This window comes from Rhopalosiphum padi, chromosome 1 (assembly GCF_020882245.1).
Source record: "Rhopalosiphum padi isolate XX-2018 chromosome 1, ASM2088224v1, whole genome shotgun sequence".
Taxonomy (NCBI): domain Eukaryota; kingdom Metazoa; phylum Arthropoda; class Insecta; order Hemiptera; family Aphididae; genus Rhopalosiphum; species Rhopalosiphum padi.
Genome location: NC_083597.1, coordinates 75,923,377 through 75,939,306, shown reverse-complemented (window position 1 = coordinate 75,939,306; position 15,930 = coordinate 75,923,377). Strand labels below are relative to the sequence as shown.

Sequence of the window (15,930 nt, the reverse complement as noted above, 5' to 3'; positions counted from 1 at the left end):
TAACGATACGAAATACAATGTTGGTTAACAGTTGAGGCAGTATTTCCACTGATGAGATACTTTTTATGATTATTGTTGTTGTAAAATTAGTAAACCGCATAGACCTTAAAAGAAGTATGTATTAGATCTATGTTAGATCAGAAAACGAAAACAGTCTTCACAAATAAAATATTTATTAATTATATAAACGATGTATTAATAATATCAATAAGCTTTTTAAAAACATTATATTTAATGTGCTTGCCACTTAATTTTCTTTGTTTATTTTTAGAACGTTTATTAGAACTTCAGAAACCTAGTTTAAATCTGTTAGATATAGGTCTAAGTCCAAAATAAATAATTATTGTGGTTATAAATAATTAGAAACCATTTATGTTTTATAACTATCTTTTGGATACTTTACCCTTAGATATAGATATACTAAGCAATATAAACATAACCGATATAGTTAAAATTAATTTTGTTCTTGCGTTTTAAAAAGCTAAAGCCACATAGTGACAGCGATATTTAAACTTTTAAAATGAAAAATAACTAATTAATAATAAAAGTTAATAACATTTTAAATGGAAAAAATTAACAATTATATGTTATTGGTGGTCATAAAATTGCTTTTAAAATATTTTTAAATAATGATATTCAATGATGGAGTCGAATAAAAATTCAATACATATGTTTAAATCATATGTGTATCAAAATAGTTGTCGGTCTGTCTATAAAAGCAGTAAAATAAATAGGTACATAACTAATTTTTATATATTACTGGAAATGTAATTCAGATCTTTCATGAACGTAAAATTACCAAGTTATACATTTTGGACATAACGTGTATGTGCTGGTTATAAATTAACTATAGGGACTTTAATTATATCAACTTAACGAACCAAACTTTTCCTTGCTCTCCAAGTGCCTATATAGAAAATGTCGTAGTTAATCCTTGGCATTCATAGTGAGTAAAGTTGCATACGTCAATTGACCAACACCCAGGTGAGGTATGAAAATAAATACGAATCCTGAAACCAATATTATGTGACGTGTGTGTGTTTGTGTGTCTACTACTCACTACAACAGTGTAAAAAGGCAGTGACGTTGTTATATTTAATATTAAATAATCGCATCCATAAAAAATGTATTTAAAGAAATATGATTTGCATTTAACTATTGTAAAAATATTTTTCAATTTCATGTTGTATTTACATAAAAAAAAACAATCAACTACAACATAATGAATGTTAAATTATATTTGTATGTTTTTTTTTTTATTTATTTAATAATAAGTTACTAAAGTATCAATATCAAAAACATTAGTGAACTTTGAAATTCTAAAAGAAAATATTAATTTTTATTCACATTAAAAATAATATATAGCTACATATTTATAAATATACTGTGCATGTTTAAAATAAAAAATGATAATGTATTTGGTTAAAAGGGATTGTAAAACTATTATTATTTTTTTTTTTTTAATAAAGTGTAAAAAAAAACCATAAATAAAAACAAAATGCGTAGAAAAGTTTTAGATTTTACTTTAAAACGATAAAATCTTATGAATACATTAAAGTGAGCTATTATACGTTTTTGCCGTCTCTTAGAGTAATAAAAACTCGTCACTCTCATAATGGTATTATAACCATCCAAAATTCTGTTTATATTTTACTTCAATAAATAGGTATGTTGTATCTTATAAACATTTTATTTATATATACAATTGAAAACTCTTTTGCAGATCTAATTATTAAATTTAATTAGTTTAAACCTTTTAGTTAGTATAGTTAGTATATATTTTTAATTATTTTAGGTAACAATATCGTAAAACCATAGGTCACCCAAGTTTTTCAAAGAACAATTAAAATAATGCTTTAAAATAATTGTTTTAAAAATCAAATTTTCTATTTATTTTTTTTTAAACATGCTCAAAATTTATTTTCTTATCTCATTACATTCACATTATTTTATTCGTATTTAAAATACGAAAAATGTTATTTGATAAATAAATTAATTGGCTATATTTTTTTATAATATTTTATTTATCTAACACAAATTAACAATTTAAATTTATATTTATATAATATGACAATTTTTTAAAAATACATTTCTTGAAAAATATTAACTTTTATAACTTAATATACTATACGTTTTATGAAAAAAAATTTCATTTTTTCACAATTTTTTTCATTATCATTCTTAAGATTTTTACTTTATGAATAATGGAATATAATACATATGTGTTTTTGAAAAATCAGTGTTTACTTTTAAAATAATCATTTTCAATGTACTTATTTATATACCTACTATATATTTAAAACAGTTACCAAATTGCATTTTATTTACGAGATATATTTTATAAGATTATAACACTTTAAAACAATAACAGATAAACTTTTTGTAAACTGTTATATCTTATAAGATAATTAAACCTTTTATTTTAAATTAAGAATAGAATACTTTAATTAATTTTATATGTACAACATTTTAATTAATTTCTGAGTTTGGATTACAATAATTATAATAATTATACATTGGACACAAGGTTAAATTATGTATTATAAACATTTTAATCTGGAATGTTAAAAAATATTGTTATAATGAACTCTCCAAATTAAAAAATAAATCTATTATTTGACTGTGTATGAAATATCTAGTTTTATAATTTACTTAATTTACAATTGTATTATTTTTTTTTTTGCTTTTAATTTAGATTGCTTCTTAAAAAATGAAGACGATAATCTAATTCATAAAGTAAAAAGTTTTTAAGTTTAAACTATAGTAGTTGTAATATCAATAAACATTTATCTATCTGCATTATTCGGTTTTGTTTATAACTATAATTTTAATAAATGCATTTTTGCATTTATTGGTTGAATAGTAGGTTCAATGGTTATCGTGAAATATTTCGATTATATTATTTTATTTTATTTCAAGTTCGTATTTTTTATTGATTATTGATTCTATTATTAAAATAAGTCATTTTGCATTATTTTTATTGAATTAAGGTTATTAGGTAACTTAAGAATTTATTTTTATTTACTTGTGTTTGAATATAGGTAAGGTTGTTTATATGCAATGTGATGATTTAAAATAAAAATTTTTCGGCGAAACTTAATTTCTAATTGCCTTGTTAAGATACTTTAGTCCTTCTAAATCCTATACAACCTTCACTATATAATTGCCGTGTTTCAGGATTCGATAACGAAAAGCCGCTATTTTATACATCTACAAAATATTAGTTCATCTTACAAACTTTTTATTTTCAATAAAATGCATTTTTAACATAATTAAATACAAAGTAAATGGTTAATCTATCTACATATTATAGACACAACTAATAACACGCACAAACACACTTTCTCTGAAGACCTGACGTGGGTTTTCTGTCATACATTTTTTTACATGGTTATACCATCTTTCAATCACTCAAAACATCTCTATTATAATATAATTCGTAACTGGTACTAAACGGCAAATATTAATATTGACTAATTTTGATCGTCAAGAATAATGTCTACACTATTACACTAATTTTATAACCTCAAGTTAAAAATTATATGTTGTGTCATCTTTATGTAAAATATATAATTAAACAGCTATTATTTAACTTCTGTAATGAGAGGGTATCATGATGAATATGCCAATAATATTACTTTTAACATTGTATGTAACTGTCATACAGGCTCAAATATTAAAGTATTATCTCATCAAAATACTAAAAATTAAAATGTATTCATAATTCATATTATAATTCCAGATAGTTAAAATAATAACTATCAAAGTACGTTACAGAAATAAATTGTATTCCTATAGAATAAAATAAATACACAAAATTATGTTTTGGTTTTTAGTCAATTCTAAATTAAATATATATTAAAGAAAAAAAATAAATTCGCAGAGAAAAATGTATTATATACCTACTCAAATATTTTTATTTATAAACTATAAAAAAAATTTACAAAAATAATTAATTATTCAAATTAAAACCTTTATTATTATTGACTCTTTTAAAAAGAAATATTTTTTATTATTAATTAATTTTTTTCTTCAATTTTATAATTATTTTTCAACCCTTTTTATAAAATTCATCCAATACAAATGTATAAGAAAAATAAATGTTATACTATTCCGGTATCAATCAAGTCAAGTGACATTGAATCGAATCGTATTCCATATTGCTTGCTTAATCTCGTGGGACAATCTATCGAGAAATTGGACCTACAGAACTTTTGGAAAACCATAATGTGATTTCAAATGCCTTTAGGCAGAACTTTTAATTTAATTTACGTCATACACCTATTTATCTGCTTCTAAATTATTCAACATTTATTATTCTCATCACGTCATTATAAAAAATGTATAAAGGTTCATAAAATAAATTAAAACTTAATATCTGAACTATAACTATAAAAACAAAAAATTAAGAATACATATATTATAATAATTTAATATGTGACAACAATATAAGAAATAATTTAGTTTTAAATTTTCCTAATCAACATTGTTATGAAATAAAATGGTAACTATTGGTCTTTAAAACTGATATTCTTTAATATCAATAAAAATAGTATATTTATAATATATATATATTATTTTATCTTTTTTTTTTTCATTTTTTTAAATTTAAAAATCTTTATGCTATTATCTTATTCAATTTTTTTCAATATAATACTATGATAGTTAATTTAATTGGAGTTCATGATATAATATTTATACTATTTCATGCGTTGCATACGTAAACTAAGTAAATATTTTTCTCAATTTGTATTATATATTATTCCTAATCCCAAGTTTAATTTGTACACTATAATTCATAAACACCCAATCCAATAAAAACCAATAACTACCTTCATGGTTGTATTTAAAGATATTTTATGATTTTTGTGTCAAATATTACCATAAGGTAGCTTATTGATTATTTAATCAATTTTTAATTTTTTTTTTTTATTATTAAAAATTAAGCATTGGCTGCTTATTCATTGCCTGGAATTTTATTTATATTTACATGTAGTGTGTATTACTAAAATTATTACTTAATTTCTACTAAATATTTGTTTACGAGATTTTATCAATATTAATTTCTTTTATAAATGGAAGTGTATTTTTTATGGAGATGTCTTGTCTTAGCTTAGGGATTGGTAGAGCAACTCAGTAATGTTATGCATATTTTTGTCTGCTCTTACTTGTATACATTCAATGAGTAGGTGTTTCACTATACACAGTACTCCACAGGTTATGCAAATGACATATTCCACTTTGCTCATTAGATATCCATAAGTGAGTCGGATATGGTCTATTCTTAAGCGCAGTATATGTATTCAGTCAGTGATCACTATTGTATAGTTCCGTTCCAGCTTGGTCGATAGTGTTGTTGAAGCTATAGTTAAATCAATGGCTAATAGTGATCCATTTTTGTACTGATGTGTATTAGAATGTTGTCGTTTAGGAGGAATATATCATCCATTTCCAACAGTTTTTCTATTTATTGTCTCTCTCTTCTGTACGTTCACATTCTCATAATAAATTATGCCTATTAAAATCACGTAATAAGATAAATGGATGCGATAGTTGTTCAATTATATTTGCTAATAATTAATCTGTGCCAAATTGTTGTTGGTTCAAATGATTCAATATCTATTATATATTATATAATATATAATACATATTATAACAGATTGTAAATTTTTCTTTTAAATGTATTGTTATCACAACTACTTCGAAAGTGAACGTAATGTTTAATATGTTGGTTGGGTAAGAATTATCTATTTATATTGTTATGCCTCTGCTGGCTCTTTCCTTTATTGTTCGGTTTTTTGTGTGACCTTTGTAATTTTTTAGAACTCCCATATGGTCAACAATGATATTTATTTTTTATAGACATACTCGTACAGCAATATGAACACATTTGTGAACGAGTCTCTTCAAGTCATCAATTTTTTAATAAAGGCCATTTATGTTTTATTGTGTTATACTGTGTTTAGTGTTAATGTTATTTTGTGTAAAATTTTTCGTTTTAATTGATTTTCCGTGTAGGTTGTTGTTATGTATATTGTATGGGTATTGGAGTAGGGTATTTGTGCAAGTGAATGTGCGGGCGAGCGAATGTGTGTGATTATTTAGGTTTAATTTATTTCAGTATCACTAGTATCAGTGTCGATTCTTTCGTTTACCTACTTATCTATTGAATGGTAATGAGTTAGATAATCGAGTTAATCGATTTTTCATGCTTTGTTATGTAATGAAAGGTATTATCTGTTCTATAAAAATTAAGAGTTTCTAAGCATTAATATTACGTGTTTCACATATATCGGTTGCATTCGTGTTTTCTTGTGTATTTAATATTAAAATGTTTTTTAATTGTTCTATTCAATATTATTTTCGAAAAAGTTTTTGCATATTTTTAAATATTCATCTATGTTTTCTATGAATTTATTTATGTTTCTACTTGTTTTAGATTTCTCTACGATTACATCTTTTGAGGTCTTTGTGGACATGAAGTTTTGTTCCTTGTTATGGACATCATGTATAATTTGTGGTGGGGTTGTTTTTATGATATTTTTTCTTTTATTTTTGTTACAAATATGGTTTATTTGTTTCTGAAGGATAAGGTGTTGTCAGTGAAGAGGGTGATATGATTGATGATTCTGCTCTTTGAATTGCATAATTATTTTTATCGTTAGTTATCGTGTTGTCACTATTTAGTTCTGTAGATAAATTCAATTGATTTGTTGCGTTGTTTGATACTGCACTATTTTCGTATATTAGATCTATAATATTATTATGTTCTGTATTGTTATGTGGTTGTTCGGAATGTTGAGTATTGTTTATTTGATCAGAAAGGAATTCGTAGGGGTTTTTGTGTCGAGTTTCTTTTAGATTTCCGGCTGGTTTTTTATGGTAGTTTGCAAATATAGATCCGAGGTTGCTTTGCATATAAAAAATACTACTGAGTCATCAGAATAGAATACTCTGTGATTTGTATTGTCATAGTTGATCAACATTGAATCGTGTAATTTATTTAGATTTTCGGTTCCTATTATACATTTGACGTTAAAAACTGAATGTGAGGTTGAAACTTTCTATTAAGATACCTAACCTGAGACAAGTAATGTTACTGGTAGGTATAATATTTTATGTTTTGTTTGTAATGATGTCATGAGGTATAGAGGGGCATACGTTTGATATAATAACTATTTTGTCGGGGTCTAATTTTTATTGGTATGTTGTTGCATCAATATTGGTACAGAGAGGTTGATAATTTTGTTGGCTATGTTTCTTAAGAAGAAGAATATGCGATAGCGGTCGTTGGAAAGGTGAGAGTTAAATATTATAATACTTGATAGTTTTACAATTTTGGTGATGACAAACACATATTCTTTTTGGTTTGTCTAATCAATTATATCAATGATTATGGCTTGGTCTTTTTCGGAAAACTACTATTTTCTACCGTTATTGTGAATGATTTTTGTGTTTGGGGGGAGGGGGTATTTTTTCAGTAGAGGTGCGTTTAAAACACATGCTCTAACTTTCGGGAGTTTTTTATTATTGATTGATAGCGGAAAAAGTTGATTCAGTGGTTTCGCATATTTTTAATTGGTGAGCAGAGATGTCTTGGAAGGTGTTTTTGGGTTGAGATTTCGTGGCCCCGGGTGAGAGGATTTCTTCCCTGTGTACATTTTGTTAGTGTAAATGTTATTATTTTATTATTGTGTACATACCTATTAGCCCAGTTTTATCGTATTCGTAGTGTTATCAGCGGAGCACTTTCAAACTAATTAAGTAAAACTGATATTAGGTTGAACATCATACGTGACCTGAAAATTATGGTATTACACACATAATTATGTAATTTTATTTATTAATTATTTATTTTTTAACACTTTTTGCTAAACAAAAATATTCAAGATATAACTAAGATAATTATCTTCATTTTGAAATAATTGTATTAAATACATTACATTTTTAATTGTATTAGTATTTGGTACATTGTTTAACCATTAAATAATAAGATACTTTTTTTTATGTAATTTTTGTCATAGATAATTAATTTTAATTTCTTAATGTTTATATTCATGTTTCTAATTTATCTTAAGATATTTAACTTGGCTGTTATACAAAGTTCTGCAATACATACAAGCATAAAATAGCACGAGATATTATCGGTATTTTCATTTTAACATAAACTGAGTATATTGCATGCTAATACACAATTAGTGTGTAGTTATTATTTTTTGAAAATATAAGGTTATGTATAGTACGAAGGTTGTTCTAGATAATTTGCATAACATTTTATTGTAAATTGCAATATAAGTAAAACGTAGAACCTACATTGTAGGTATAGTATGCAGTTCAAGAGCTATACAAATTGTATAATTTAAAAAAAACTTTTTGATACTAAATTAAAATATAAAAAGCAGAAATAAAAAATATTCATTTTATTGATGTTATATGATTAAAATTGTAAAACTCATGGAATACAATAGAAAAAATGCATTACAAAATAAACATCAATAATGTATATTTTTGTTTAAATTATGGAAAAGTTAATTACTACTAATGTAATTAAACTTATTTTTATAGCTATTATAATTTCTAAAAAAAAAATTATAAACTATTTAACGGGCTAAATATATCTATGCAATTAATACGAGGGCGTTGCAATAAAATTTAAATAATAAAAGTAAACTTTTATAATGTACATTTATTTTAACAGAAAATCATTGTAATTAAATATAATTTTTTTTACAATATTTTAATAAATGATTATAAAAACAATTTTATAATTATTTCAATGTAAATTAAAATGTACTTTAACAATATTTTATATTTAAATAAACTATTACGATTTTAATCACCACGTGTTGGTGAAGTTGCTGCTTTTTCTGAAAATTTATTAAATTCTACGTATATTACTATATTGTATCTAATATATTATTATTTTTGTATTATATTTTTCATGATAGTTTTCAAAATAATTGAATTTACATTTGTTTGATAATTTAAAAACCATCGTGAATATTATTCTAGAAATTTTAATAGACTATCAATTATAATACTATTGTAAATGCACTTTTAATTACAAACCCGCTGAAAACAATTTAATGAGTACTTAGATGTTTTAAATATTCACTGAAGCCTTTTATAAACCGTTTTTATCTAAATCCGTTAAAAGGCGCCGAAAATATAAATTTTAAGTCATATATATCACGTTTTCTTCAGAAAGTAATATAATATTCTCATATTAAATTCGTTGTTTAGCATGCACCAACACGCCAATGTACTGAAATTGCATACACAATGCTCCGTTTAATACCATTATAACATGTAGAATATAATAATAATATATTTTATAATAAGTATATCGAGTACAATAACTTACTGTACTAAAAAAATTAAAAATTAATTCGATTTCATTCAATATTAAAAGGTTAATGTACATTATTAGATATTCATGACTATTAAAAATCTTAATCAAAACGAATGTGATTAATATTTGTTTTAAAATCCCAACATATTATATTAATAATATCAGGTTAGGTATTGAATACTCAAGTTGTTAATAATTAATGATATTTACGATTTAAAATATTTTTATACAAAAAAAAATATAATAAGGTAATGTTATTTCGAATATAACTTATTATTTGCATTACATATAATTAATATACATATAATTTGCGAAAATTGAATATCAACAATTGTTAGTTTTTAGTTTATAAAAACATGCCTAATATAAATTGTTATTCTCACGTATGTTTCTCGTATGATAACATAAAACTTTTATAAAAATTAAAAACTAACTTTTTTCATTCATGAGAAAAAAAATTAATAATTTTAACACATTTTAACACATTAATATAATAGACTAAACATAATATAGGTACACCAGAATACACTTCACGTTCTTAAAATAAATCATCTATAATTAGTTTTTAAAAAAAGATGAAAATTTTAAAATTAGTTCAAATGTAACTAGTAGTTGTTTTGTTTTATCATGATGTCTAATTTTAGCTGTTTTTCAAAGTAGCAAACTATGGATAAAGATATATTTTAAAAATAAACTTTATGTAGGTATAAAATATTGAACACATACTATTCTTTTAGAACTCTTAGCACGTGACTTAATTTTTTCTAATTTCAATCATTTAAAAGCATTGAGTATATGATAGACTTTTAAATGAATAAAGAAAAAAATATTGTCTAATCTAATCGAAATTTAAAAACAAATGTAAGACTCTGGGATGGATAAGGATGAATAAAGAATAAATTCAAAAATTATTTGGATTATTTTTTCATAATGGTTAATGGGAAAAAAGCTCATTATTTTGATAGCAAATTATTTTAATAAGATATTTTAATTTCTTTCTCTCTAACCCCATATAAACAACCACAAGAGTAACCTTTTTAACTAGTCATAAAATCTAAACTATTGAATAAAGGTAAATTATGGAAATATTTAATCAAGTACAAATATTTAAATTTGGCTTTCAATTTATACAACATTTTACCTTGAAATAAATTGAATTTGAACTCATAATTCACGACCATGAATGTATGAAGCAAAGAAAATTTAAAATATTTACTAAGGATTTTCAATTTTTCCAAAATGTTTATAATATTATTAAAACTTTTGAAAATTTGTTTTTAAAAATCTTATTATCATAATTTTAATATCTATACTTCTTAACTTTTTGAAAATATTTTTTATACATAATTTTAAATCATTTGAAAACAGTATTTTTTATCATTTTAATTTTTTAAGTCCTTTACTATTTTGATTGATAACTTAAATTTTTTATTTCATATTCCAAAGCAAAATATTTTTTGGAGTATTTATATGAATTAAAATTGAATTTCAAATGAGTAGTTAATTAGTTATAAGAATTTAAAGTTTTAATAAATGTAGTAGTTGGATAGGGGTACCGCAAAAAATGTATGTTATTATCATTTTTTTTATGTACGTACTTTACTTTTTTCATCTAAACTTAAAATATGAATTACTTATACTAACAAATTAACTTATGATTCGAAATTCGATTTTTATTCCTAGAAATACTCCAAGAGTATTTTTCCCTGGAATATGAAATTACAAATTGCACCATTATTCAAAAAAGGAAAAATTTTAAAAATTATAACTATAAAAAATATAAAAATATATTAATTTTTTTTTTAAAACTTTGTTAATGGCATCAAATTATATAAACAATATATTCTCAAACAAACTAAACATTTTCAAAATAATAAATTTAGATACTTAAATGAATCACTGATATATATATATTTTGTACGATGCCATTCAGGCTCGTTTGCAACTTAAAATATTATGTTGGGCTATTTTATATTTTATCACTATGAAATTATTATCTGAAAAAAAACTATACACACGTCAATGGAAAACCAACATCCAAAAATTCAAACATATATTATATCGCTATTCGCTAGTGCTATAATACCTATACTTTAACAAAATAAAATACTTTATTATTTTAAGCGTAGATTGATTAAATAAAATAAAATCTTATCATATTTCTGGGTTATAATGAAATTTCAAGTAGCGCGTGCATTATCATACAAAATAAATTATTATTACTACTGGTTGAAAATAAAGGACAAAATTAATTGATAATTAAAACAAAATTTTATAATATATATACATGTCATATTATGAATTCATTGGACGCATGCAGATTATCAGATTATGTAGATTTTGTGATTTACATGTTAATTTCCATATTCTTGAACTCATTTTCGCTACATAAATAAAATCGAACACAATTAAGCTTTTTATTTATGTCTCAATTTCTTTGATTTATCTATTAATCAGTAATAGTTTTTATAATAATTCCACATACCAATAATCAAGTTATACGCGAGTATACCTATAATACCTCATATCTTAATTTCTATTTTAATTTAAACAAACAACGAATGTAATTTTAAATTATATTAATATTTGGTATTTTTGAGGTATAACATCCTTATATTTTTATTAAATGATAATTAATAAAGTTTAATTACAATTTAATTATGTATAACCGTACAATATGAGCAAACTATTGTAATCCATTAAATCATTTTATGTATTGTATATTTTCAAGATTCTAAAAATATTATCTTTAGTATTTCACTCTATGGTGGAAAATACAAATTTAAAATATATGCTTTTTATTATAAATGAATACGATACAAATATTAGAATAATTATATACAAAAACAAACAATTATTTATTTAAACTAAAATAATTTCTTTATAACATTTTTTTCATTTTTATTTCAAATGACTTCAATGGATACATCATTTTAGCTTGAATATTACAAGATATTATTACCAAAGTACAATAATCATAATTTATTTCTGAACAGGTAATAAGTTTAAAATAAAATCAAAATTAAAACTAAGAGAAATCTTAGAAGTTGTACATAATAATATGTTGCTTCAGATTGATAACTATTATATAAATCATACCTAATTTATAGTATTGGATTACTTATAATGTTTTAAAATAATTTAATGTTACAAAAATACACAAGTACAATTAACTTAAATATTTATAATTTTGTGCGCTTAAAATTACTTTTATAATATTCTAAATGGGTAAGACTAAGTACGGCAAATAACGATGATAAGAGTATAAAGAAAATTTAAACTCATATGAATTCAAGAATAAATATGTATAAGTAATTGAAAAACATTATGAACACTACATCAAATAAACCATCCAATCATGTCATAATATATATCTAAATGATTAAAATATTTTTCCTAGTGATTAAAATTATAAGACACAGTATTTTATGAATTCATGATTATAACCTAATTATATACATGATATACATATATATTATGTTTATAATATTCTTATTCAAAAAAAAATATTTGCAAATAATAAACAGTAAAAATATATTTTACATTTAACTACATGAAAACTATAATATACATTATACATATAGATATTAAAATAACATTAACCCTTATTTATAATTAATAAAATATAAAAATGGTAAACTCATATTGAATCATTCTCAATGTGAAATGTATTTTAGTAAAGTTAAATTTGGAAATATGATTATTCATCAGTGAATTATATTAATATAAAATAATCAATACATGAATAGACAAGTACTGATTATTTATCTAATGAATACTATAGTGGGGTCAAGAGAACCAATTGTTTTGGTATTCTATGTTCTCAATTCTATAAATTCAATGGCGTTTACCGTTTACGTCAGTAAATTTTGTTTTACTTTGATAACAATATACCTATTAAGTATTATTCTTGATTTTCGTAATTTTATGTTTTAGTTAATTATATCTAATATTTTGATTAAACAAATCAAAATTCCAATGAAACATTAAAATTTCTATAAATCTTGAATATAGAATATATTTATAATGCTATCGGTATTATTATTTAAGGACAATATAATATACATGCTTAGTAATACGTATAAAATATTCACTATTAATAATATTATTCGGGTAATATATTATTTACAACTACAAACTCATCCTTCATTCCACAAGCTCGACAAAAGTTAACGACATAAACATATACCTAGTATATACATTATACAAGGTAATTTATCAAGCATGCTCAGTCCCTTTTTAAGTTGTATTAATGAATTTATTTGAATTCTGATTTTTTTGGTAATTTTAAGTATGTATAAATATCAAGATTATTCATACCAATTAAGAACTTTTCTTTTGTGACTGGTAACACGAACTTCAAAGCAATTTTTACTTATTAAAATGTGTATACAAATGTATATTATTATTTTATAGTTTTTACATATAACTAAATACAAAATAATAATTTAAATTCTGCAAATATATATAAATATTTTAAATTAAAAATGGTAATATAATCGTAATATTATATTATATATTGTGTATATATTGTGTCTTAAATTTAATAATTAGGATAAATATTTAAACATTTTGTAGGTGATAGGTGATTTATCGATTTATATGATGTAGGTAGTTCCGCAGTTTTTTTTACTAATGGATAGATAATAATTAATAAAATAAAAAGTAGATATAATATTTAATCCAATATTTATTATACTTAGGCAATTTTTACAAATTGTAACATCAAATTCAAATTATTATAGCCCTCATAAATTGATAAATTTTAATTAATATGTCTTCAGCAAATACTGTTTTACTTTTAGTGCTATATGTTGTACACTCACTTTAATTATATAGTCAAATATAATCTATTATATATTATACCATTACTTTAAATTACCTTTTTCTACCATGGTACTGGCTTTTTAAAAAAGTTTTTATTCAAATATTAATATACGTACAAATATTTTCTTTGTACCATCAAAACTATTTGAGAATATTATATGTACTCCTTCTTATTTTTATGTTTTTTTTTTTACAGATGAAATCGACAACCGTGCTTTACAGATACAATGATATCAGTCGTAAAAACGGTTTTTACAGTCTCAACATAAGACATGCGGCGATTACCGGAGCTATTTACACATTGGTGAGTACAAATATACACTTAGTTATGGAGTTTTATACGAAAAAAGATCTATATCAAAATGTTGTAGGTACCTTTTTTATGGTAAAGGTTAGGTGTACACCGATTTAGAAAAAAAAATATACGATTTTACCACAATATCTTGTTTTCACTACATAACTTACATTTTTGGATTCCACCAATAAATTGCTTATATTTTATAAATTCACAAAGAAACACTATTATAAGTTATAATAATATTTATTATATTGTATTATATTATTTTATGTTATTTTATTTATAACATTTACTTTAACCTTAGATATTTAAAATAGAAATTATTTAATAGAAAAGTATTCTACTCATAACATTGTCACCTGTCAGCAATTATTTATGTTTTATTTTAATGAGTTATATATTTTCCTTTGACTAATCAGTTTAAGGTTAAGTGCAGTTGAATATAGTACAGAAAGATAAATAAGCAGTTTATCTATATGAGTATTATGTAGCCCACAATGTCATATTATATTATAACATTATGATATTTTATAAAATAGAATAAATTCAAGTTTCAACAAACATTTTACCTCAGGTCAACCTTAGTACCATACGTACAATCAAAATTATATAAAACTCTGAACTGATGTGTAATGTAATCTCCAGACGGTTTCCTTTGGATATAAATCTACATATTATGTAAACATAGAAACACACAGTCCTCCAATATACAATTGTTTATAATAATAAATCGTGTATTACTAATATATATACCACGTGTTTCAAAAAACAGGGTACACTTAATCACTCATTTCCCTTTAAATATTTTTCAGTTTTGTTTGCAGGACGTTAGAATAGATTAATGGATCTTAATTCTTATGACTTACAATTTTTTTACTCGTGTATTTTGCGCATGCGCAACACAACTTAATTTATTTTTTAAATGACAACCCCTAATTTGAATATCAATTTAGAATTAATCAATCTTTTTCAAGCAATTTTTATTTATCAACGTGTATTTTACACCCATAATTGACAAAGTTAGAGATAGATTTAGTTTTAAAAAAAATTTTTAAATTAATTTTTTTTTTTAGTTAACGTATTTTTCGTTTTAAACACCATTTGATACATTATACATTTATTATTAGAGTAATAAACTATTTATTATCTATGAATTATTATTTTATTTTATTATTATACGTATTATAAAATTATAGAAATTACATTACAATTTTAACGTCCCGCAAACAGAATTTAAAAATACTTAAAGGGTAATGAATGATAAAGTGTACCCTGTTTTCTGGGACACACGGTATTATATATTTATATAATCGTATTTTACTATGTAAAATGCAACTTCTTGTAATATTTTTTTAATACCTTGGCATTCTGCCAATTTAGAAGAAAATCTAAGGCCATTAAATTGTAATTACGTACTATGCACAATGTAAAACATTTTAATCCAATTACGTTC

General features: G+C 22.8%; 1 protein-coding gene across 1 annotated transcript in view; it reads left to right on the top strand.

The window, feature by feature from the left end:
- The window catches only part of LOC132918210 (uncharacterized), a 107,877-nt gene that overhangs the window by 35,917 nt on the left and 56,030 nt on the right, over positions 1–15,930 (top strand). Inside the window, exon 2 of the mRNA XM_060979342.1 lies at positions 14,376–14,483. Within this exon, the coding sequence (XP_060835325.1) occupies positions 14,376–14,483 (108 nt within the window). The remainder of the gene's footprint in view (positions 1–14,375; positions 14,484–15,930) is intronic.